General features: G+C 31.6%; 1 protein-coding gene across 1 annotated transcript in view; it reads left to right on the top strand.

The window, feature by feature from the left end:
- The window catches only part of LOC139523628 (neural cell adhesion molecule 2-like), a 58,715-nt gene extending 33,213 nt beyond the window's left edge, over positions 1–25,502 (top strand). Inside the window, exons 4-14 of the mRNA XM_071317793.1 lie at positions 1,327–1,611; positions 2,456–2,734; positions 9,323–9,634; positions 12,899–13,174; positions 16,003–16,293; positions 17,940–18,083; positions 19,307–19,378; positions 20,415–20,510; positions 21,032–21,088; positions 22,063–22,157; positions 24,730–25,502. Of these exons, the coding sequence (XP_071173894.1) occupies positions 1,327–1,611; positions 2,456–2,734; positions 9,323–9,634; positions 12,899–13,174; positions 16,003–16,293; positions 17,940–18,083; positions 19,307–19,378; positions 20,415–20,510; positions 21,032–21,088; positions 22,063–22,157; positions 24,730–24,885 (2,063 nt within the window). The 3' untranslated portion in view covers positions 24,886–25,502. The remainder of the gene's footprint in view (positions 1–1,326; positions 1,612–2,455; positions 2,735–9,322; positions 9,635–12,898; positions 13,175–16,002; positions 16,294–17,939; positions 18,084–19,306; positions 19,379–20,414; positions 20,511–21,031; positions 21,089–22,062; positions 22,158–24,729) is intronic.

The raw sequence follows: 25,502 nt of genomic DNA, 5'->3' as shown, positions 1-25,502 counted from the left end.
CTTCTGCTGTTGTCTGTTCTATGATCAGGTTGTTGTCTCTTTGACACATTCCCCATTTCCATTCTCAATTTTATGATTTCCAATTAATTTGCATCAACCCAAATATAACATACTTCTGTAATTAAAAAGGTAAATATGCTAGATATAAAGTTTACCTGAAGTGTTATGCGATGAGTAAAACTGTACAATTTCTGCTTGACAACATCTTAGTACGTTTCATCTTTAAAGTTTATGGACCGATTTTAGGGATTTCCATGTCAACTATTAAATGTGATAGTGCACAGAAAGGTTTTTATATATTCCAACAAAATGGCATGTCCGTTTCATAAGTGATGTTAAAGATTTCAATGAACGCACTATTTGTATTATGGGTAAATTATCAAGCCAAAGACTTCATTTCAACAAATTACTCAAAATCGCTAAAAAAAGATACAGTCAGCTGTTTGGTTTGGAATTTAGGAATTCATTGCTATAGACCTTCGTACTTATACCGTTTTCTATTCAAGCATCAGTGATGAGTGTTTTGTAGATGAAACCTTTGTCTAGCGTAGAACAGTATTTTAAGAAGTTTGGCTGTACTTTGGATGTCACATCCTTTTGTTTACGGTGAGATTATAATCAGAACTCGTAAATGTAGTAATATTCATGAAACCTTGTCGATCCTTTGAAGTAGCTTATTTGAAAATAGTCCATAAGTCTAGCCCGTTCAAATGTTGTTTTTTTAGTTTGGTCGTATATAATGTTGTCACACAACTGTCCTTAGTTTAAGCTGGGCGTTACACAAATATGTTTAATCGGTTCACATTATGTATGTTTTACTCCAAATTAGGAGTGTGTAACTCAATAGTTGTCTTCTGTTGCTGCATTTCACAATTAGGGTTTTTGTCGTTTGCTGTGTTCTGAAATCAGGCCGTTGGTTTTCTCATTTGAACTGTTTTACATTCTGTCATATTAGGGCCTTTTATATGAAATTCAGGAAGTGTGATTAGACAGCTATTCACCAAAGCAACCGTACGACCTTCAACAATGAGAAAAACTCGTATCAAGTCTGTTATAAAAGGCCACGACATGAAAAATATAAAACAATTCAATAGAGAAAACCTTATTTATAACATAAAAATATTACAGATGTGAACCCACGACAACTTATAACTGTCTTTGTCAAGTTTCTGTTTCTGGTTTTGGTCATTGTCAAAGATCGTTCGGTGACCTTAAGTTGCTAGCATCTTCTTTATCTGGTCTATAGTGAATAGGCAATCACACAACATCTCTTTATTCAATTTTAATCAAATAAAGTATAAATGAATCTGATGATAAATATTTTAGCTAAACCAATGAAACCAACGTTAACCCTTAACGCTGATCATCCATTTGTCGGTGATAACATAACCTTTACATGTCTTTCAATGGCACAACGGTGGCCTGCAGAATATGGGACCTCCCAGCTGTCATATCAGTTTAATGAGAACCATCGAGGAGTTACTGTCAACAATAAGTTAACAATATACACACTTACTATGTCGGATAAAGGAACAGACATATCATGTCAGGCAACTGATGACCTTCAAAAAGTTTCTATCAAGAGTGATGATGTTACTTTGGATCCTTATTGTAAGTAATATATAATAAATGAATGTGTGATATCAATTGTTTGGTGATAGATATGACCAGCTGCCGAAGCAAACTTTTCGGCTCTCCAAACTTTCTCGAAATCCTGCATTTGATTTCCGAGTTTAAGAACATCGGTCCTTGCTTGGAAGTTGATATACATGTGTGCCATTTTAATGCTGCACTCATTATCTATACACGATTTGACTATTCTACAGTTATACAGTAACAATGAATTATGCTCTTACATATTGAAGTAAATAGCTTTGTTAATGTTTAAATACCAACCAGCATATATTTTGCACAAAATGGAACGTGCGTAAATATTAACCAATACTGCCTTTATTTAGTGTATCAGAATTTGACAAATTAAGACAATGATCAATTATTATAAAATGAAACATGATAATAAGAATAAGAATAAACTATTATATCCAAAATATCTTCAAACATAAATACATATTGTTGTTTTACTTTGAAATTTATATTACACATTTTCCGATATAATAATAGGTAGCATTTATATTAATATATTTCAAGCAGTTACCATGTTCAAAGAACAATCATTCAACTTCTAGTATCTACTAGAAGACCTATACCATGTACACGTTCATCAATGTGCAACCCTTCTAAAATAACAGAGTTCCCACCCGCGTTATAATGCAGTTCGATTTGTTGCTCAGTATTGTTTTTTATTTGTATATCTATTCGTTAACTGTTTCTTAGTGTTTTGCTTTTTTGTCATGTGTAGTCTGTCCTGCTTTTACCTCTTCTTAAAGTTTAATCCTCTTTATCTTTTTGATTGCATTTTTTTATGGTTTGTATCATATTTATTTAATTGATGTAGATGGTCCGGATAATTTTGTGCTGAAACCTGGAAACACAGTTTTCAATGTTACAGAAGGAACCACATTAGGTCCTATTAACTGTACTGCGACCTGCTATCCGAAATGTTCATTCGAATGGAGAACAAACAGAACAGGATTTTTTACAGATTTCCTTTCCAATGAAACTCTAGTTGTAGCAAATATAAAGGAGAATCAGGCCGGGATATACCGTTGTTTAGTAGTTCATCCTTTAAATAGAACACGTCTTCGAAGAACAGATATATCAGTGAATGTACAATGTAAGTATTATTATTTAAAATATCTACATCACAAACGTCCGAGCTAAATACTCTAAATTACAACTTAGAAAACATAGACAGATTACAGTTTTTATAGAAAGCATCAGAACATCGTCTTGCGTGATAGTGATAAAAACGAATGATTTTCATTTTTAACGAAATCTAAACTGTACTACATAGTCATTTATTTTTAAAATATTTACAAAGATATTCCATATTGTCATATTCGATTTGTTGCGTTGCGTTGATATGGAATAAAGATTTAAAATGGTTTATTTTGTACTAACGTCAACATGACTTTTAATTTCAAAGATTCACAAAGACTTGTGATTATCTTAAAAGCCATTCATTGAAGATTCAAAGTTACGTTTCGATCGCCACTCTCCATTGAACTCCTCACTCTCTACACTATTACATGGGGTAAAATAATTAAATTAATATCATACATGAAACGTTCCTTCTGCTTATTTAATCTGATGATTTATGATAAGGCTGTGACTGTAGTAAGCGCCCACAAATTCAACTCCAAAAAAGGGAAATACAGTGCATGATCAATATTACATGAGCTCATATGTTGAAAGGATTTCGTCAATGATTCGCTTATGGTCATCAATCAAAAAAATAAAGTTTTGTATAAAGCAATAATGTAAACAAATTAAAACAAATGCAGGGTTTAATAATACTTTTAGATATTTGGATGATATTTTGGGTCTCAATAATGACGACTTCAGTATGTATACTAAAGAAATTTATCCTGTTGAACTTACTTTAAATAAAGCTAATACTAACAATGACCACTGCCCTTTCCTCGATCTTGATATCTATATCACAAACGGAAAGCTTAATACTAAAATTTATGATAAAAGAGATGATTTTTCATTTCCTATCGTTAACTATCCATTTTTAGATGGTGACGTTCCCTTGTCACCATCTTACGGTGTTTATATATCTCAACTTGTACGATTCGCTCGTGTATGTAACAATGTTTTAGATTTTAACGAGAGAAATTTATGTATTACTGAAAAATTATTACACCAGGGTTTTCGATATCACAAACTAGTCAAAACATTTACTAAATTTTATCATCGGTATAAGGACATCATTTGTAAATATAGCTCAACATGCAGACTTCTTATACTTTCAGGTATTTCACATCCAATTTTTTATGGAAATATTCTTTATAAAGCACAAAACTGTCAGTATTCACCTCAGAAACTAACAAAACCTTTAAATAGACTTATTAAGAAGGGATATAGTTACGATACTGTTGTCAGGTCATTAAATATTGCATATTTTGGCGTTAATATTGATTCACTTATAGAGTCTTTGCATCGGAACTAAACACATTTATTCAAAAACCAGTTGTTGGTATGACACGGGTTATGTTCTTCTCATATATGTAATGATGGTATGATACTAAACCCCTAACGGGAAGGATTTTGCCTGATATTCATATGATGAAATCATAATCTTTCAATCAGTTTAATTGAAGTCTGGAGCTGGCATGTCAGTTAACTGCTAGTAGTCTGTTGTTATTTATGTATTGTTGTCATTTTGTTTATTCTCTTTGGTTACATCTTCTGACATCAGACTCGGACCTCTCTTGAACTGAATTTTAAATGTGCGTATAGTTATGCGTTCACTTTTCTACATTGGCTAGAGGTATAGGGGAGGGTTGAGATCTCATAAACATGTTTAACACCGCCGCATTTTTGCGCCTGTCCCAAGTCAGGAGCCTCTGGCCTTTGTTAGTCTTGTATTATTTTAATTTTAGTTTCTTGTGTACAATTTGGAAATAAGTATGGCGTTCATTATCACTGAACTAGTATATATTTGTTTAGGGGCCAGCTGAAGGACGCCTCCGGGTGCGGGAATTTCTCGCTACATTGAAGACCTGTTGGTGACCTTCTGCTGTTGTTTTTTCTATGGTCGGGTTGTTGTCTCTTTGACACATTCCCCATTTCCATACTCAATTTTATTATTATATAATTTTTATGATTTATTCTAAATAAAGATAGTGATGGCATCAGGCTGTTTGAGTTATGTGTCAAAATGGCATGAAATACTAATAGGTGAAGCTGTGTAGCATAGGAATTTGAAATAGACTATTTGCCACTCAATCAATGAAAAAAAAAGACTTCATTAGTATATGTTGGTCTATGGTAGACAATAGAAAACATCGCATATTAAGTACCACATTGATATGTTAGGGAAAGATGAGTATATTAGCTGATTTACTCCAATACAAAAAGTGAAGTGGATAAAGGTTTATCATCTGAATGTTTCAGTTTACACGACTAAATGAGAATAAAACATTTAAAAATGTCCTTTTTAGCACGCATGGCCCGAAGGGCCAAGTGAGCATTTTTCAGCACTTTGCGTCCGTCGTCCGTCGTCGTTGTTAACTTTTACCATAATCTTCTCCTCTAAAACTACTCGGCCAAATTTAACCAAACTTAGCCACAATCATCATTGGCGCATCTATTTTTTAAAATGTGTCCGATAACGCAGTCAATCAACCAAGATGGCCGCCATGGCTACAAATTGAACATAACCCCCCTGGGTAAAATGTAGATGTTTGGCTAATATCTCCGAAACCAAAGCATATTGAGCAAAATTGTTAATCAGGTAAAGATCTATCTGTCTTCAATTTTCAGACGAATCGGAAAAAAACGTTGATGAGTTGCTGCACCTGAATTGGTAATTTTAAGGATGTTTTGCCGTTTTTGGTTATTATCTTGAATATTGTTTTGATTCGAGCGTCACTGATGAGTGTTTTGTTGACGAAACGCGCGTTCGGCGTACATATAAAATTTCAATCCTTATATCTATGGTGAGTTTATTATAGATACAGATAAACTATTAACAGCAATAATGTTCAGCAAAGTAGATCTACAAATAAATCAACATGGCCAAAATGGTCAATTGACCTCTTAAGGAGTCTCGCGGGTATAAGATTTTCAGAAAAAAATCAAACATTTATTTTTCATAATTTTGCCTTCAGCAAATAAATTTGTAGTATTATTTTTGAAACACGTAAACACTAAGCCGTATGAAAAAAATTGGACCAAAATGTTAGTCGCGACACGATATTAGTGGTCAGTTTCTGTGGAAATGGTACGCGTCATGGTTTAAAGGGTTCCATGCCACTGAAACGGTAAAATGAACAAAATGATTTAATTTTAGCTCAAACTTTGCAGCTATCATAATGTATACATGCATCTTATTGTGTTTTATCAACCAAGGTTCGCCATCCTCAGACCCCCCCCCCCCCTTTTTTTCTTGTTTTTTTTCTTTTTGGAGGAATCCCATTTCGCCTTGAAGTTCAGTCCTGTACATTTTAATTTAAAAAATGAAATCCTTCTAATAAACAAACGTCTAAAATAGAAATTCATCCCGGCAAAAATCTGCTCCAATTCATGTGTTTTCTGAAATTAATGGAAGAATGATTCGTTAGAATACTAAAATAACAGCAGTATGTTTGTGTGAATGCATTGAACGACAATAGTTAACCTGTAAAATATACAAAATGAATCAATAAAAAACATTCCCGTTAGGTGCGGTGCGCTTGATTGAGAAATAAAATTCAATGACGTAAAAAATTGCTCCTTAATTCGTAAATATAGCTGAATTCCTACAATCAAATTTCCAAACATGCAGTAAAATATAAGTATGTGCTCCCGGAAACATGTGAACGTAAGATGCATGCATGATCCATCATCAATGACCTGTAAATAATAAAACCAATAGTGATCGTGCTTCTCCGATCAATACACATGTGCTCTGTTCAACGGTCTCCCCTGAAAAGAAATTAATATCCAGACATATATATTTGAACGTCACGTGACTTTAAAACACCCTCGCGCGCGCGGACCTAAAATTAGAATCAAACATTCCATATCCAAAAATAGAATGTGAAACTTCCAAGACAAAACGTTACTCAGTTTTTTTCCTACAAGTTCAAACAAAATGCAAACAGCATGTAAAAGAAACCACGAAGTACGAGTTCCAAAATGAAATAGAGTAAATTTAAAATAAATGAAGATGTAAGGTATATAGGCTGTCTGTTTGAGAGTGCAAGATGTATAAGTACGCAGCCACGTCGTCGGTCAGAATACCGACTTTAAGTCCTAGGCCTCGCTAAGAGAGAGAGAGTGCCATGCAGACTTCCAATCAATGAATGAATCATTCAATCAATCAATCAATCAACCAACCAACCAACCAATCAACTAATCAATAAATCTGTTTAATACGGGTTCCAAGATCGCATTAGTTTCTTTTTCGCTTGTTCAAAGAGACCCTATCCCATGGGTTGAATTAGTATATTAGCCAACCAACCAACCAACCAACTAATCAATCAATCAATCAATCAAAAAATCAATTATTCATGTTGTGGAGTGAAAAGACTATCTAACAATTGTTTTATATTTATTTTTTTTTATTTTTTTTTTCTCAAGGTCACTACCGGAAGTGACCTTGAGAAAACCGGAAGTAGCCTTATTTGCAATTTTTTCATATAAAATTACTCAGAATCCACTTATTTTGACATATAGATACATAAACTGATTACTGAAGACTAAAATTTACTTCTAACAAACCGGAAGTGGCCAATTATCACCAATTCTACATACAAAAGTATATAGAAACTATATATTTTTGGAATCAGTGTGAAAGAAGCTATCATATGAGACCGGAAGTGACATTCATTTTACCGGAAGTAGCATATTATCTCCCTTACATCAATCAAAAATATAATTAAACCATTATTTATCGCATTAGTATGAAAAACATTTCTTTGATGTGGAAAGACTTTCAATTGTTCTCTGAACAATTGGTTTTTAATTTTAAGGATTTTTTTTTGTTTTTTGTTTTATTATTTTGAATATTATTATAGATAGCGATAATTTGTAAACAACAATAACGTTCAGCAAAGTAAAATCTACAAATAAGTAAACATGACCAAAATGGTCAATTGACACCATAACGAGTTATTGCCCTTTAAAGTCAAAATTAACAATTTTTCGTAAATTTTGATTAATTTTTACAAAAGTCTTCTCCTAAAACAACTAAGACAAATTTAACTAAATTCGGCCACAAATAAGCATTACGGTGTTTAGTTTACAAATGTGTCCGATGACTCTGCCTGCCAAACAACATGGCATACATGGCTAAAATAGAACGTAGGGGAAAAAGCAGTTACTAGTATCTCTGAAACTAGAGCAACTGTATAACAGTTTCATTATTCCATGCATTAATTGTAAATATCATGTGAGCGACACAGGCTCCTTAGAGCCTCTAGTTAATAACGTGACAGATAGCGAGCTATGCTTGACCTTATTTTCCAGCACACCTCAATTCAATTGAAATATTACGAATTAGGAATTAACGATTTATTGATTTGATTTTTATTGTTTTAACGCAACTTTTAAGCACAGCATGTAGGCTATTTCGTGGCGTCCAGTTTTTATTTGTGGAGAAAGCCGGAATGCCCGGAGAAACCACCGACCTTCGATAGGAAAACTTACAATCCTAGTCAATTAAGGTTGGAGTCGAGTGCAACCGCACGAACGGGGTTCGAACTCACAACCTCAGTGTTGACTGGCTAGTGTTTACAGTAGTAACTGCTCAGACAGCTCGGCCAACGAGGCCCAAACGATTTATTGTAACACAGTGTGCTTTACAGAGAAATCTAAATATACAAGGAAAATTATAGATTAAAGTATCTGGTTTTGAATTAGAATGCAAAAACACTTTAGTAAATAAAACGCAGGTTTAATTTACCTTACTTTACGATTTAACCGTTCACCAACAACGTATTTTTATGAATTTTCTTTCGGTTAAAAAGTGAAAAATGTTTCGAAATTTAGATGCATTTGATGATGTTACCCAAAAATGACTTAACATAGAATTTAGTATGCACGAGAGAGTTAAAAGCTTTGTGCAATTTTGAACAGGTCGTATTTTGCTGAACAATGACTTTTGAATAGTTTATTTGAAAAGATTGAAGAAGGATTGATTTAAACATGATTGTGGTTGTTTTTTGGCAAGGGTTGATGGCGTTTATTTTTATTTTTGTTTTTGTGTTTATGTCATGTAATGTTAAAAAATATCCATTTTCAAATAGTTTGTAGAATGTCACAATATAAATGTGAATGAGGCACAATGTTTTGTACGCGTGTTTTACATCCAAGCGGACAATATATGATTATAATGCAATTAGTTTGTATACTTAGGTAGCCGACATTTTGAATTGCTGAATGTATTGAAAGGTAATTTCTACAATAAGCCATAAAACTCACATGTTGCACCTAAAAATCCTTTTTTTAACAAATTTTATTATATTCTGAAGCGGCACAGAAGCCAGAAAACGCCCGGTGTTTATGTTTGACGCCGGAAGCATACCTATGACGTCGTCTAGTGTTGGGACCAAAGAAGATAACATCTTTTCGCGGAATTTTCTTTAATGAAGATTTTACACTGAAATAATGATTGGAATTTAATTATGAACTTGTTTTGCATTAGAATAGAGATAACTGTATTGTATTTGAAGCTGTTCATTGTTATGAAGTATTGTATATTTCGTTTCAGATTCTCCAAAAATTGAGTCACTTTGGCTAAGTGATAAAAACGAAACATATGGATCGGGAAGACATACAATCTATAGTTTCAATGAAGGCAATCATCTAACGATTACACTGCGTATTAAAAGTAACCCAGATCCGCAAATAGTAATAAACTCCTCTTTAATGAAGTTTCCAACATTACTTTATACCAAACGGTCTGATGATTTCACAACAAAACTACCTTCTCTTAAATGTGAAAATTCTGGAAACTTTACGATACACGCTAGTAATGGGATAGCGTATGGAGACAAGAAAACAGTCAACTTGGAGATCAAGTGTAAGTGTTGTTAAATCGTTACAGCAAAAAAATATATTAACAAGGATCTCTAAATATCTATGAGAATTGAAAACTTTTTCTAAAACTCATTGACAAGTACATAATTACTTTACAGGGTAGAAAATGTATTATAATCAAGAAAATATAATTTCTATATAAAACAAGTAGAAAAGACATAATATGCAACTTCTTTTATCTATATGGGACATCATTTTGTTTATCATATTTAGTTTGTATAGACATGTTTAATCTAGAAAAGTGACTTTTTTGCAAGGAAAATATCAATTTTTGAAAATATCATGAGACTTACATCGATTGTTGCTTATTAAATGTCAAGTGCAAAAACATGTTTTCCAAGGACGAGACAAATAAGCAATTAACACAAAATATAATGATTGCAAGGCAGTTCAATCGGATTGAAAGGGTGTTGATGTGGATTGTTACTGGAAAGTGTGTTTGATGGAAAGTGGTCCAAAAATTTCGGCTGGCAAATGGAGGTTATGTCCGTAACGATAAACCATTCTAAGTGACTTAATATTTGACTCTTAATTGAAGTGGAAAAAATGATCTGATACAACAATAAATAGTATCCTTGATATTAGAATTTCAAATGGTAACATCATATATAAATTTTATTAAAACAGAACAAGTTGTTAATTAGTATTCCCTTGGGAGTGATGTCTAAATAGAGTGAGTCTCATATTCTAATTTCCTTTAAATTTTCACCACTAAAAAGGTTTAAAGGCAGATAACAAAAACTGGTCAAATCCTGCTAAAATTCATCACCTATACAGAAATGTACTATGAAAGTATCATTAATAAAAAGTTATATTTCGCATCCAGCGTTTTATGATTATATGGTTTATGAAGCTAAAACATTTTGGAATTGTCATTTAAAGTTGTCTTATTGGCTTGATATACTAATTGATAAGGTTATAAGTATACCGTTGTTATATAATGTCTACCCATGGTTTTTTTTAATATAAATTCACTTGTGTTAGTTTAATACAAAAAGGCTTCTTTTGGTTTTTTCGTGTTAATTTGTTGAGGGTATTTAAAATAAGGTCATCCTCTTCTGTTTGTGAAAAAAAATGCAAATGTTTTTTTTATAACTTAATGGCTAGTTGTTATTATAAAACTTATGAACATATACTTTTTTCTCCAGAAAATTTTATAATTTGTCTAAATTTAGAAGAAGTTTACTTTTTTGTAATTGCTTGCTTCCAGCAAACAATTCGCCGACATGTTTTCCGTATGCAGCGCGATCTTTCTCGTAAAACTCCAGTGATGGCAATACGCAAGTGCGAATTGTTAATCAAACGTAAACATCGCTACGTCATCAAGATAAACTATATCTAAGGGTACCTGTTTTACACGTGCTTACCTGAATATCCATACTTCTTTGTTGATTGTTTACAAACGGATGACAATCGTTTATCTTAGTACGATATCTTAGTATCTTCAATACATGACCATTAATAAGTTGCCATATTTTCATAACAACACTGACCGATTGCAATATTTTTTGACGATTATACGAAATTTATGCGAAAAAATGATAAAATCGTGCACAAAAGACAAAGGTTATGATATCTGTATGCATTGGTCCAATAATTGAATTAACATTATTTTTCGCCGGTCACTCGTTTCAACTTTAAATGTATATGACAATATGGGTTTTTTTTTCTAGCAGGTTTTGTAATTGTGAGCTTGCTTTTAGTACCTATTTTAAAAAAAAACAGTATAATTAGCACTATTCTTTTAATAGTTTTTGTTATTTATTGTCCCTTTAATGTAATCTAGTGCTTATATTATATTGATTTTCATTTATATTCTTTACTGAACGTGTTGTTAATAAAAAAAAAAAAATTTTAGAAGAAAAAAAGAGTTGGGTGATACTAAGGCACATTCCAAACTTAGAAGTCGAGAAAAATGGCAACACTTAAGCAAAAAACGAAAGACATAAAATAGACAAATAAGTTCACAAAACAATTCATACAAAAAACAACTAAACACCGAGCAACACGAACCTCAACATTAAACAGGATGATCTCCTGTGCCACTGAAGTTGAAGCAGATCCTGCTCTGTTAAATGTAGTGGCATCAATTGTTTAACTCATAGTAAATACACATTTTGTGATGAATCTTATTCGGTGATGTAAAAATCAAGGGAAAGAGGACGGGATTGTGGTACCAACAATTGGAACAGATCCGGAGTTTTCTGTGACAAAACTATTGGCTAGCGATTAACCAACTAGTGATGGCATCTGATAATATTTGAAGATATGACTTCAATTTTGATACTAAGAACCCTTGGTTCAATTGCTTCCTTGTAAGAAGCAACCCTTTATCGAGAAAATCATTAACGACAACGCAAGGTCTCGAATATTGTATCATTTGGTTGATTTATTCTCCATATGCCGGCATGACTGGAACGTTGCTTCTTGGAAATGGGTATTTCACAATTGAAAAACTGAACTCATGTTGATTTTACATAGTAGAAACAGGTGCTAATTGAGGTATAGAAACCTATTTCAGCTCTGACACATGTCTGTCTTTAGTCAGGAATATCGTCAGTTGTTGCCAAATGTAATATCTTATCTTTTTTGTTGGAATTATGTCGCGCTTACGAATATCTCGCATCTACTTTTATGCATATTAGGTATTTTGCTAGATACATCAAATACCAATATGAAAATTGAATGAAGGCCATTTTAACTGACTTTTTTTTCTCACAAAATGTAAAAATATAGACAATTAAGTAAACATATATTACATCCCTATGTTTAACATTTAGATCACTATAAAAAAAGAACTCTTATTTAGGTTTGAATATTACAATGGGAAAGGATAATTTTGTATGGTCACTCGAAAGTGTGAATAGGTTCTAAATTGGTCAGACAAAACTTGGTCCTGTTTTATGAAAATTTAAGCCCTCGGCTTCGCCTTGGGCTTAAATCTTCAAAAAACATGACCAAGTATTGTCTAACCTATAATATTCAGAGGTTGTATTTGACCGATAAAACTACTACATTCGTTTACTAGTGTTCAAATATTGAATGTTAATACGTTAATAAGGTAAATTACATTTCAATTATGCTTCTGAGCTTCACTTGTCATATAAAGAAGATGAAACGATTTAATAAAAAAATTCTGAAAGTCGTGCAATAAAAAACGATATGAGGAATTTGAATAAAACAATAAATGTTTAATCTAACATTTTAAGAGAAATTGGTCTGTTAACAATTGAAATATAAATTGCAGGTAAACCTCGGGATGTTAAAACAGAACTCAAAATAGGTACAAAGGTCAACACCGATGTAAACATAGTAATGAATGTAGTATCATTTCCGGCACCAACTGTAATGTGGCTTCGTATGCCTAGAATCGTATGGACGGTCCTAAAAGACAAATACGATTACAAACATAACATCAGTTCCACTATACGAATAACTTCGGAAGATGATTTTGGTGTACATGGAATAAAGATTTGCAATACATTAGGATGTATTGTGGAAAATATCACTTTACAACTGGAAGGTAATTACATTTTTTGTTTCAATACAATTCGTACTTGATTATTCAAGTTATGTACATATAAACGGGTAAAAATATCATAACATAAGTATGCAGCATATACATGCACAGAAGTCATTTCTGTTTTTCTGAAATTACGATTGTTATTCAAATAAAAAAACATAACTTATTCAAAGAATACTACAATAACTACAACCTATAATAATCATTGTAGATATTATTATTATTATTATTATTATTATTATTATTATTATTATTATTATTATTATTATTATTATTATTATTATTATTATTATTATTATTATTATTATTATTATTATTATTATTATTATTATTATTATTATTATTATTATAATATTGTTTTGCACGACTAAACTGTTGATTGCTTAAGGTTTAATTGTTAGTTATAAATCGAACAGTCGATTGCAAAGAACCTTCATTTTCAATTATATTACTAGTATTATTATTATTGTTATTATTATTATTATTAATAATAATTTCTTAAGAATTGATTATAATAATACTTTTAATTATTGTCATTATTATCAGTATTTCTGATTGTATCAGTTCGTTTGACATTTGTTACAGGGAGAGATTAGCAAGTCTTGTAACAGTTCAAAACAAATGTTTTATATATGCTCAAGTTTGACTGCATTTTAATTTTAATACGCCCGTCAAAATTTTGACGGGACGTATTATGGTATACAAATGTCCGATGTCCGTCCGTCTGTCCGTCTGTCTGTCCGTCTGTCCGGCGTAAACATGTCGCACCGTAACTTGAGAACGACTTATCCAAATTTCATGAAACTTAATATAGTTGTTTCTTATGATGGTCAAATGATCTGTATACTTTTTGGTGAAAATAAGATTTAAACTTTTTGAGTTACGGCACTTTATAACTAAAACAGGGGTGTGTTTTTTTCACATGTCGCGCTGTATCTCAAAAACGATTCTTGATTATGACTTAAAACTTTAAACACTTCTTAGTTATATTAATCTCAATATCTGTATACTTTTTGGTGATGATTCAAAATTTCATTTTTGAGTTATTGAGTATTTTGTAAAAAAGGGGAAGGGTTTTTTTACATGTCGCGCCATATCTCAAAAACTATTTATGATTATTGCTTAAAACTTTACACATGTCTTTGTTATATTAATCTCAATGTCTGTATACTTTTTGGTGATGATTCAAAATTTCATTTTTGAGTTATTAGTATTTTGTAAAAAAAGGGGGAGGGGTTTTTTTACATGTTGTGCCGTATCTGAAAAACGATTTATGATTATTGCTTAAAACTTTACACACTTCTTTGTTCTATTAATCTAAAGATCTGTATACTTTTTGGTGAATTATTCAAAATTTTATTTTTGAGTTATTGAGTATTTTGTAAAACAGGGGAGTGTTTTTTACATGTCGCGCCGTATCTCAAAAATAAGTTATGATTATTGCTTAAAACTTTACACAATTCTTTGATATATTAATCTAAAGATCTGTATACATTTTGGTTTTGATTCAAAATTTTATTTTGGTAATATTTAGTTTTTGTAAAAAAAAAAACAGGGTGGGGGGTTTCACATGTCCCGCCGTGTCTCTAAAACAATATATGGTTATTGCTTAAAACTTTCTCATAAACTATTTATGGTTATTGCATAACACTACCACATAAGACGTCGGGCGTATCATGCGCTCATGGCGCAGCTGTTTATTACATATGCAATGGTATACACACTCTGTTACTGCTGCAGATCGAAGGTTATCTCTAGATTATAATGTTTAAGTGTGAGTGTGATTATAATTACATTTTTTAAGATCTCATTATTGACATTCGAACATCATTTTTAAATGATTTGTTCATTATTGTGTCATTTGGTTTATTGTGGGGAGTTGTCTCATTGGCAATTATACCACATTTTCATTTATATTAATATTTTCCTACCATGAATAATAATCGGTGCCTTGGGACTTGATTAGAACCTTAACATTATATTTTAAGACTCTATTAATCATTTCCCATGTTGTTGCAGTTTAATATTTGCTTTAAATGATAGTCGTTTACATATACTAGGCTGTTGTGATGGGAGATTATATTTCCTTATCGTTAAAAACCTGTTGTTGGCTTATAATATCCTTTGCCGATTTAAATATGTAGCTTCAATTTGAAAATTGTGTATCTTAGCATTTTTTTTTTTTTGTTTATCTATTCGTAATTTGATTTCACGAAAGATTTTTTTTTAATTTTCAATATGAATAATAAAAAGTCTTTTATCGATTGAAACGTGAATACAAAGATTTTAACATAAATACAGGGAAGATTGTGTCAAGTTGTTAATAAATCTAAATTCAAAAGAAAAGTGACAATAGAAGTTTCAAAACATTGAAGAACAAAACGAAAATATGTCGTCTACAAAACACTGCACAAGCACCTTTTGATTAGGCAAAACAATATAATCACACAAACTCTTGATAATCTAAGGCACTCCTATATGTTAAACAATACTGGCTTCATCCGGTACACCCGTCATGTTACTTATACTTAATATATCGGTCATAAATATTTCGTTCAAATTCGAAGCAGTCCTGAAGCATTGTAGTATGTGTTGTCTGTCAAAACTGGGCAAAACATAATGATACTGACCCACCAGATGTAAATGAAGGATTTGATTTGATCTCTAAAAAACATAAATCATCCTTTACCTGAAGCTGTTACTTTTCACCCTTTGAATCTACCTTTGAGTAAAATATGTTATTAAAACATTTTTAGATCAATAAAAGTATTTTAATTTGGTGATTTTGAATAACGTAAATTAATACAGTTGATTTATCTTAATTTCAGATAAGCCAGAAGCACCGCTTAATTTCTCTGTCGAAACAACAACATTTAGATCAGTTAATTTATCCTGGATTGTTGGATTCGATGGTGGACATGAGCAAACATTTACCGTTCATTTTAAAACCACAGATGGTGACGAGGCCAAGAATATTGTTCAAACTGGTGACACCAAAACGGGGAGTAAGGTATATTACATATTGGATCAGCTTAAACCTGACACTTTTTATCACGTTATGGTTTTGTCAACAAACAAAAATGGATACAGGAATGCATCACTTGAATTCAAAACAGAAGGTAAGCTCATATATTTTTTTGCTTAAGTTTTATGTTTATACTAGGCTGTTTTTTTTCTTTCATGTTGCTTTGTTTTATAATATCTTTTGTTTCTATCTGAATTTAAATTTGTTTTATTGGTAATAATAAGCTGCTTTTCCTTTTTTCCCCAAAAATAGTTATTTATATGAATACACATTAAAGTCAATGAAACAACAACCCTGGGTTACATAAATCACCGAGTTTTATTATTTATTTGAGAAGTTGGGGATGGGCACATCAGGGTATTTTTTTCAATTGCCGTTCTGCCAACGAAAATTCTTAATCAGAAGTGTCGATATAGCAAGGATTTTCTCGAGTATAGTCCTCATTCAAGAATATATAGCGTGACTTTTATATATTTTTTTCTAAACGATATATAATGGATATTAAGCGTGTACGAATAAAGCACAAACACGCGAAACGTATTTAATTGTTAATAATCCGTAATGACTATAATATGTTGGATGCACCTGTTCACAAGAAAATAAGTTTTATGAAAAAGGCCATGCCCTAACAAAAACCTATTAGTCAAGTATCACTTTGATAATCCATGATCCATTCTACTGATAGATACTGGAGTATTTCAGTATTCAATGACATCCATTTTGTTTACTTCTGAAATCAGAAGTTTCATAAATCGAACAAGTTTATTTGAACCATTTTAATTTTGTGGTTTTGTCACATTACGATATCAATCAATATTATTACTAATATTATTTGTTAAACTAGATGCTTCTCTGTAGATAGAAAAAAAACTTTACTGATACCTATTAATAGATGTCATTTGAAATCATCGTTCATTTATTTGTTAAAACTGGCTACTTTTGAGATTTTAGAAACTGGGATTACTCTCAAATCGTTACTTATTATATTCTTTTGTACTTTTTTGTATAGCCTTTTTGCATACCGAGGGCTGAGCTGATGAGTCAAACCTTTACTAAGAAAAATGTAACGTTAGTTTTCTTGTTAGGCTTTTACACACATGCCTGAGATTGCTGAAATATAAAATCAAGAAAATACTGAACTCCGAAGAAAAGTCAAAACGAAAAGATCGTAAACAAATTTAAAGGCAAAAACAAAAGCTCAAACATTTAATCGTGTAACGTTCTGTATGTGTCTGTCTCACATCAAGAGCATGTAAATCGGTCTTTGTTGTTGGTTGCAATTACGTTCTGTCATATTTGTAGCTCGTTTATCACCATAAATTGGCTCATTGATCTATCTATTTATTTAATTCCATTTTTTATAGTCTAGGAATTAAATCTTACTATCCAGAATTTTGTGCATTCTTGAACTCCGTTAATACTCTGTCGCTTTTTATTCAGATAAGAACGTTGGTTTTTCTTTTTACAATGTTTTACACTAGTCATTTTGGTGGCATTTATATCTTGCTGTTCGGTGTAAGCCAAAGCTCTGCGTTAAAGATCGCTTTTTTTATACGTTGTGACTTGGATGAAAAGATGTCTTATTGGCCGTACTCATACAACATCTGCTTATTGATATTATAATGCTTATCATCAAAGCATGCATTCAGTTAAATATTTTATTACGACATTGATAGAATAATAAAATAGTAATGATTTATAATGTACGTACATCTTAACTTTTTTATTCCTATATTTCAGTGGAACCTACCGTTAAATCACCATCGAAATCAGCCTCCATGACCCCGATATTTATTGGTATTGGATGTGTTATTGCACTAATTCTTATGATAGTCATTTTTCTATATATGTTTTTCAATAAAAGAAATAAACGCAGCACAAGTGGTATGTTACTAGACTTTACTATATTTTATAATTCTTCTGGAATTATCACCACCCACAGAATATTGTTCAAAGGACAATAACAAGTTAGCATAGAAATACAAAAACAAACACTGGCGAGGGTCTTAACTTGCATGAGGCTTATGCCACGTAGCAGATTTAATTATTGATGTGAATATAAACATAAGAAGATGTAGAATGACTTTGAATTAGAAAACTCTCCACATGAGACCAACCGACATAGAAATTAACAATTATGGATCACTGCACGGCTTTTGCCATGTGATTATGGACTTTTCGAATTAATTTTCCTGTAAGTTCAGTATTTTTGTGATTTTACTTTTTCATATTGAGCAACATCCATACGCATAATCAGCTGTAAAATGCTCGAAATAACATATTCAAAACAATTCAAATGACGTGACTAAGGACCTGACTTTATAATGAACGAAAAACTAATATAATATACAGCAACTAACTACAACCACTGTTACAGAATGTCGAAGGATTACCCAAGCTTTAAGAAGCCAAACTTTCACCTAACCTAGGAGAGTTGTGTAAAAGTACAACACTAGTTTAAAGGCACCAAATCTCCCCTAACCTTTGATAGCCTGCGTAAGGCATGTATTTGGTACCAGGCCAGGTCATAGGTTTCTAAAATTCTCTTGGTACTTCAAATTACAAGATGAAATTGCACTGTTTGCTGCTCAGTTTCTTAATAAATAGATTTCCATAACACAAATCTATATTGATAGGGGCTTAATTGAGGAATAAAAAGATTTAAAAAAATATAGGGTCAATGTGCCTGTTTTCGAGATATTAGCCATTGGAATTTGGGCGCGAAAATGTTCTCTCTTGATCTTTCATGGCTTCATCATTGCCCAGTTAAAGCTCTCAAAACTATTAAAAATAAATAAGATTTTATAAGACTTTTACAAATGGCTTATCATTATACATGTAAAAAATGTATCAAAAGAAAAAGAGGGGTCCATTGGCAATTTTTTTAAGGCATTCAAATGGAAAAAACCAGAGGATTTAAAAAATCTGACAAAAAATCCAAACCGTGAGATGCAAACATCCTTAAGATGGTGAAATTCTCATCTAACCTCTGAACCAACTACAATATCCTCTAGTTTCGTTCATTTTCTGTGTCTAAGTTTTCTGCGATTTTGTATGTCTACAATGTTTCTGTACAAAAATATATTATTACTTAAATTTTATTTTAGAACCAACAGAAAGCAATGTGTTGTATGCAGCAGTTGATAAGGTACAACAGAAATTCAAACGGCGAAACACAGGTAAATATCAACGTTAAATAATTTTAACTTCTATATTTTGAAATTTTTAAACTAGTATATATCAGTTGTTCACACAGTCCTGTTGTATACTTTATTTATATCATTCAACTCTAGTTCAACTGTCGGATCGTACTGATTTATCTACATATTTTTAGAAGTGAACTAGAAATATTATTAGCATACATATTAAATTCAAAAAGACAAATCTAAGTATTGTCGAGATGCTTAAAATTGTGTACATTGTATGTTGATTTTTTAAAACCAATATAATATGGAGAATTTGTGACGCAATTGTCAGATCCTACTTTCTAAACAAAGTCATTGCGCAAGAAAAGGAAACAGAATATTACTAATCAAATCAAATGAAAATCCAGGTTTATGCCTGTACCAAGTCAGGAATATGACAGTTCTTGTCCATTCGTTATTGATGTGTTTTGTCATTTGATTTTTCCATGTGATTATAGACTTTCCGATTGGATTTTCCTCTGAGTTCAGTATTTTTGTGATTTTACTTTTTGAATACTATTTATTGAAGATGTTGAATTTAAAAAAGGCGTCCTACTACTATTAAATTATTTTGTCTTTTCATACTTAATACATATCATAACATGTAAAAATCTAACAAATAAAGATTATGCTGAGATTTTGCTTTATTTATACAAAACGAAAAATAAAAATCAATATCAGACCATTCGGTCTTTATTAGATCAGTACGAGCAATTTTCGATATATTTCTATAAGGTACAGACGAATCCTTTGTAATATGAAATTGTATTGCCTAAAAATTTGAATTGGCTATTCTAATTCAAGATTCTACAGAGTTTTGTTTATAGAACAGAGAGAATATGAAACCAGTAAGTTTAAATGCTGAAAATCACAGCAACAAAATATGTGTTTCTTTTTGGCGTGTAATAGATATTTTTAGAGAAAGCCGCTTGATTTCTCTGAAATGGACGAGTATGCCTGTTAACATTGCATATTTTTATGTTTTTAAGGTCAGACACGCTGTATTTTGTATTTTTTTTTACTCATTTAGAAAACGAAGATACTCACATGTCTAATGAACCTGCGAATGCAGAATATGCTTCTGTTGTTAAACCCAAATCCAAATCTAAAAAGGTACATTACAAGGGTAAGTCACTTTTAAATATTCTGTTTTAGTAACGTTTAAACTGTTGATTCGATTGTCACTGGTTAGTTTTATATGAGTCGTATGTAGAAGAAACGCGCGTCAGGCGTACAAAACATTAATATTCGAAGGTTTTTTTCAAAAAGTTTTCATATTTTCAGTGCTATGGAAATCGTAAACGCTTATTGTCTTTAATGGTTTGTTCCTTATTACAACTACTTTGGGGTTAAAAATAACAGTACTTCAAAGACGGTCTTAGTTTTTCATATCATATTTGGTACAAATGGTTTTTCAATACAGCGAGAAAATCCCGCATAAGTTTCGTATTAAGTATTGTTTCGATGGGTCTTTGCTGATTTCAGACATAAATTGTATATAAGACAACTCCTGAATCAGATGAGATGCATGACTTGTGACAGAAATATAAACATGCGCCGGAAAAAAATATTTTGTATTTTTATTCATTTAAGAAGGAGGGAGGGGGTAGGCATATTTCTTCGATTTACTTTTTTTTTGTATTTTAGAAGACGAAGTTGAAACAGCAAATGATGAATATGCAGTTGTAGACAAATCAAATAGAAGTAAGCTATTTACATTTTGTTGATGTTGAATTTAAATCAAATAAAACACCATGCAATTATAAGTGACAAAGTTTCACCCTAATTTGACGATGATCAATCTATCGAAATAGCGTGACCGATGACAATCAATAGTTTGGTCAATTTTAATTTTTCTTAAAAACTAATAGAATAGATAATGGAAACGATAAATGTGGTACAGAAAGAAAACCACGAACAGAGAGAAGAAAACAGACCAAGACTACCAATGGGTCTTCAACGCAGCGAGAAAATCCCGAGTCTGTATGCTGGCCTCAGCTGGTCCATGAAGAATATTGCATAATGGTTCACCGAAGTGAACGCGACGCTTAACTCCGAAACATACACATGAACCAAATTTTACAAACCACACAACACTAACCAATTTTAGGCTATAGATTCCTGACTTTGTAAAGATGTCAAACTGCTGCGGGGTTAAACATGTTTTGTGAGTGCGTTTGAGTGTGTCTCCTCACAACTTGTGCTTCTATTAGTTTTCTGAATAATATGTCTGGCATTGGATGAAAATTTAATAAAATAAAAAAGAAACCCAAATAATAAAAAGGAGGCAAAAGGTATCATAGGAAAATTCAATCTCATAAGCCGAACAAAAGCTGGCAACGCCATTGCAAAACAAACCTGAGCACCACGACCCCAATCAAAACCCGGGATGCTTCGGAAATGTAAGCAGATTCTGCTCCATATGGGGCACCCGTCATGACTGCGCCAGAAGGTGTCTACCTACATGATATGCTTATAATGTTATGTCTGATGCTGATGTAGTATCATAGTATCACCTTGATTGGCAATATTTTCGTCAAAACTGAACCAAACCATAACGTTTACTTGCTTTCGATGACCTTTTTTATAAGGTAGTCTTCTCCTTGTCATGCTACACATATTTTCTATTTACCATGCACCTATAATTAACATTTAATTTTGTTAATTAATATTTTCAGAGATAAATTTCACAGAGGATGACACTACTTATGCAAATCAAGGCAGTGCAGATATGCTTATACGTCAGCCATCGAAAACAAAGCAATCTGGACGGGTTTGTTTAACTTTATATATGTTTTTTTTCTATGCCGTTTCTCTTTCTTGTGTAAAAGAATCGGATATCACGTGTAGATAAAATGGTAATACTTGAACAATGGTTTATAGCATACAAGTATGCTAAAAAAAAAGTAAGAAAATTGTATGGCCATATTTTGATGACTACGATTTATACATCCTACATGTAGCACAAACATGCAGACAGACATTATTGCTGTGTCATTTGGTCTCTTCTGGAGAGTTGTAGAATTGGCATCAAACCAGATCTTCTCTTTTCTATATTTACAGCTACTGTTTTGGTAGTGGTTAGTTGTAATAAGTACTTATCCAAGTTTCTCAAATCTTGAGCATGGTTTAATACGTGATTGATTGATTGTAAATTTTTTGAAATAAATAATGTGTATCAGAAGCAAAGTGAATAGAAAATTCGGGATAAAACTAAACAAACAATTGTTCCTGTTTGTTATCTAAAATCTAAATATTTTGTCAATAGACTCAATACAATCGTAAAACTATTCCAAGAAAATGGTTAACTATTATAAGTTTGATGTAAAATTATTGACATAAACCATCAGTCGAAATAGCATTGTTATGACTTTTAAAAGTATTTTATTCAAATGCTGTGATTTATCATTAGTAATGCGATCCTATATCCTTCATACCTCTATTAATAAATCTTTGTTAACTTAAAGTAGATCTGGTGTCTTTTTTCTTAACATCCCTTTTGGTCATGTTTCAAACACACTTTTTGGGTTTCAAAATATTTAACAAGGGAGGGGCGAAAGATATAAAAGAGGCAGTCAAACTCATAGATAAAAAAAAAACTGACAACGCCATGGCTCAACAAGAAAAGACAAACAGACAAATTATAGTACAAAAAACACTACATGGAAAACTAAAGACTAAGTAACACGAACCCCACCAAAAACTAGGGGTGATCTCAGGTGCTCCGGAAGGGTAAGCAGATCCTGTTCCACATGTGGTACCCGTCGTGTTGCTTATGTTATAACAAATCTGGTAAATAGTCTTGTACAGTAGGTTTCATTCGTGAAAAGGGAAGGAGATTGTAGTTACAACATAAGAAACATATGCTATATCATCTGTGAAACGGTTAATCAATAACAGTCATTCAACCTGATGGCGTCCATAAAATTTACGAAGGGATGATTTTAACTTCACCATTTGGAACTCTTGGTTTAATAGCTTCCTTGTGAGTAGCAACCCTCTATCAAGGAAATCATGATAGGAAATACAAGCCCAGTAATATCGTATAAATTGAGAAATATGTACTCCGTATGTAGGAGCTGCTGGAATGTTGATACATAGAAATGGAAAGTTCATAATTTGGAAGCTGAAATCATTTTTTTTTTTGTCGTAAAGTTTCGTTTTCAACCAACCCTCATTGTCAATTTCTAGATGTAAGTTAAGATATGAGGCAGACTGAACTGTATCTGTAGTATCCTTTATCTCTAGTTCGATGGGATAGATTCGTTCAACATAGTCACCAATTCTTTTAATTATTTAATGAGAACATCGTCTATATAGCGGAAAGTAGAGTAAAAGGATATTGCTAATTTCTTATCTTTCTTCCTAAGAAGTTTCTGTATGAAGTCAGCCTCGTAATGATATTAAAACAAGTCGGCAAGGAGATGGACACAATTAGTTCCCATTGGAATTCCGACAGTCTATTGAAAAACACGTCTTCCAAACGTAACAATTATGTTATCAATCAAGAAATCAAGCATCTTGATATTGTCATTTTCAGAGATTTGTTTTTTGTATCAGAGTGATTCTTTACAAATTCGGATTTATCCCTCCCTAAGACAAGATACTTGTATATACCATGTCTACGTTGGCCACTCTTTTTTAATAAACAAAGCAATACCAATTCTTTTAATTTGTCTTTTAGTTTGGAATTGGGAATACTTGTGTATAAAGTGTAGAAAAGTCAAATGTTTTAATACTTTTGCAAGACGAAATAGTATTAGATGTTATGTACTCTAAAAGATCTTTGGAATCTATAGGTATCCACATCTGATTCACGCCACCTCTAGAATAGGCAATTTCACAATAACTTTGAAGCCCGGCTTTTTACAAAGTATCAATCAATATACAACAGAAAATTTCAAAATTTCAAATTTAATGATAAAAATGTTAAAAATTAAGCGTAGATAAGTGTTATCTAGATTTTCAGAAAAACAATCTTTTAAAATCGAGAGCAAATATAACCCTTATTTTTATCTAATATTTTTGAAGTTTTTATAAAAAAATTATCTTATTGAATTTTAACCAATTCAGTCTATTATTTAAAGTTTGCTTAATTAGGAAAATGTAAGTTTATCCTATACAACCCATATCAAATGACTTAGATTGCTAATTTGAATTATAATTTATTTTATGTATTTTTTTACTATTAAAATGAGATGCAATTTTTACTTTAAAAAGGAAGAGTTATTTTAAGTACGCACTCATGACTTGACAAATGCAGTAGAATATTTAACAAGTATCAACATTATCAAGGACCTAATTTATAAGTTCATCTTATAAGTGATTTCAACTTTTATTTTTAGAGAAAAAATAAGGATGGTTTGACATACATAGAAGTATCCTTCACCAGGAAGCCAAAAAATCGACGTGTTATCATTGGAGCTGAAAACAGGACAAACTATGTCGATATAGATTTCACAAGGACAGCTGATCCATTACCAGAAACTGCAGATGAATAACCTCTATAAAAGATATTGTTTTTATTTACTCAAGTTTAGATTTTAGCATTTTTAGATGTAGAAATATTAATAGTTTCAAATGTATGATTTTTACAATCGCAACATTTTAAGAAGATCTGGATTGGGTTAACAGAAAAGAGTATGAGAGAGAACTTACAAAAATTTAAAACACTTGACATCCCAAAATATGAACAGAGTTTCATAGTCTATAAATTAAAGAATACATAAATGAATACAAACCCTTTCATACCTTCATGCCAAGTTTTTCAAAAAGACCGATCAAGCTGATTATACCCAAAGTTCTTCTTTCAAATGAGAACATTGGTTGTACGTAAGTCATGTCGTAATTAAATTAAAAAAACAGCTGTAAAAAAAGAAAGGTCTATTTCTCCAGGATCATTTTTTTTATTTAAGGTGGTATGGGTGTCTTCCTCCATCTTGGATTGTAAAAAACAGATAAACAAAGGTCCAGATTTTCCATCAGGTTAGCAAAATTTGATGCAGTAATGCAGATATTTAATGTGAATTTTCATTGATAAGAACCAATTTATAAGAATATAACTTATAAATATTAACATTTTTGCAAATGTCAATTATTTTTGGTTTAAAAAAAAAAA

The sequence above is a fragment of the Mytilus edulis genome, chromosome 5, assembly GCF_963676685.1.
Source record: "Mytilus edulis chromosome 5, xbMytEdul2.2, whole genome shotgun sequence".
Classification (NCBI taxonomy): Eukaryota; Metazoa; Mollusca; class Bivalvia; order Mytilida; family Mytilidae; genus Mytilus; species Mytilus edulis.
The sequence above is the reverse complement of the archived record's forward strand: the minus strand, read 5'-3'. Positions and strand labels throughout refer to the sequence as shown.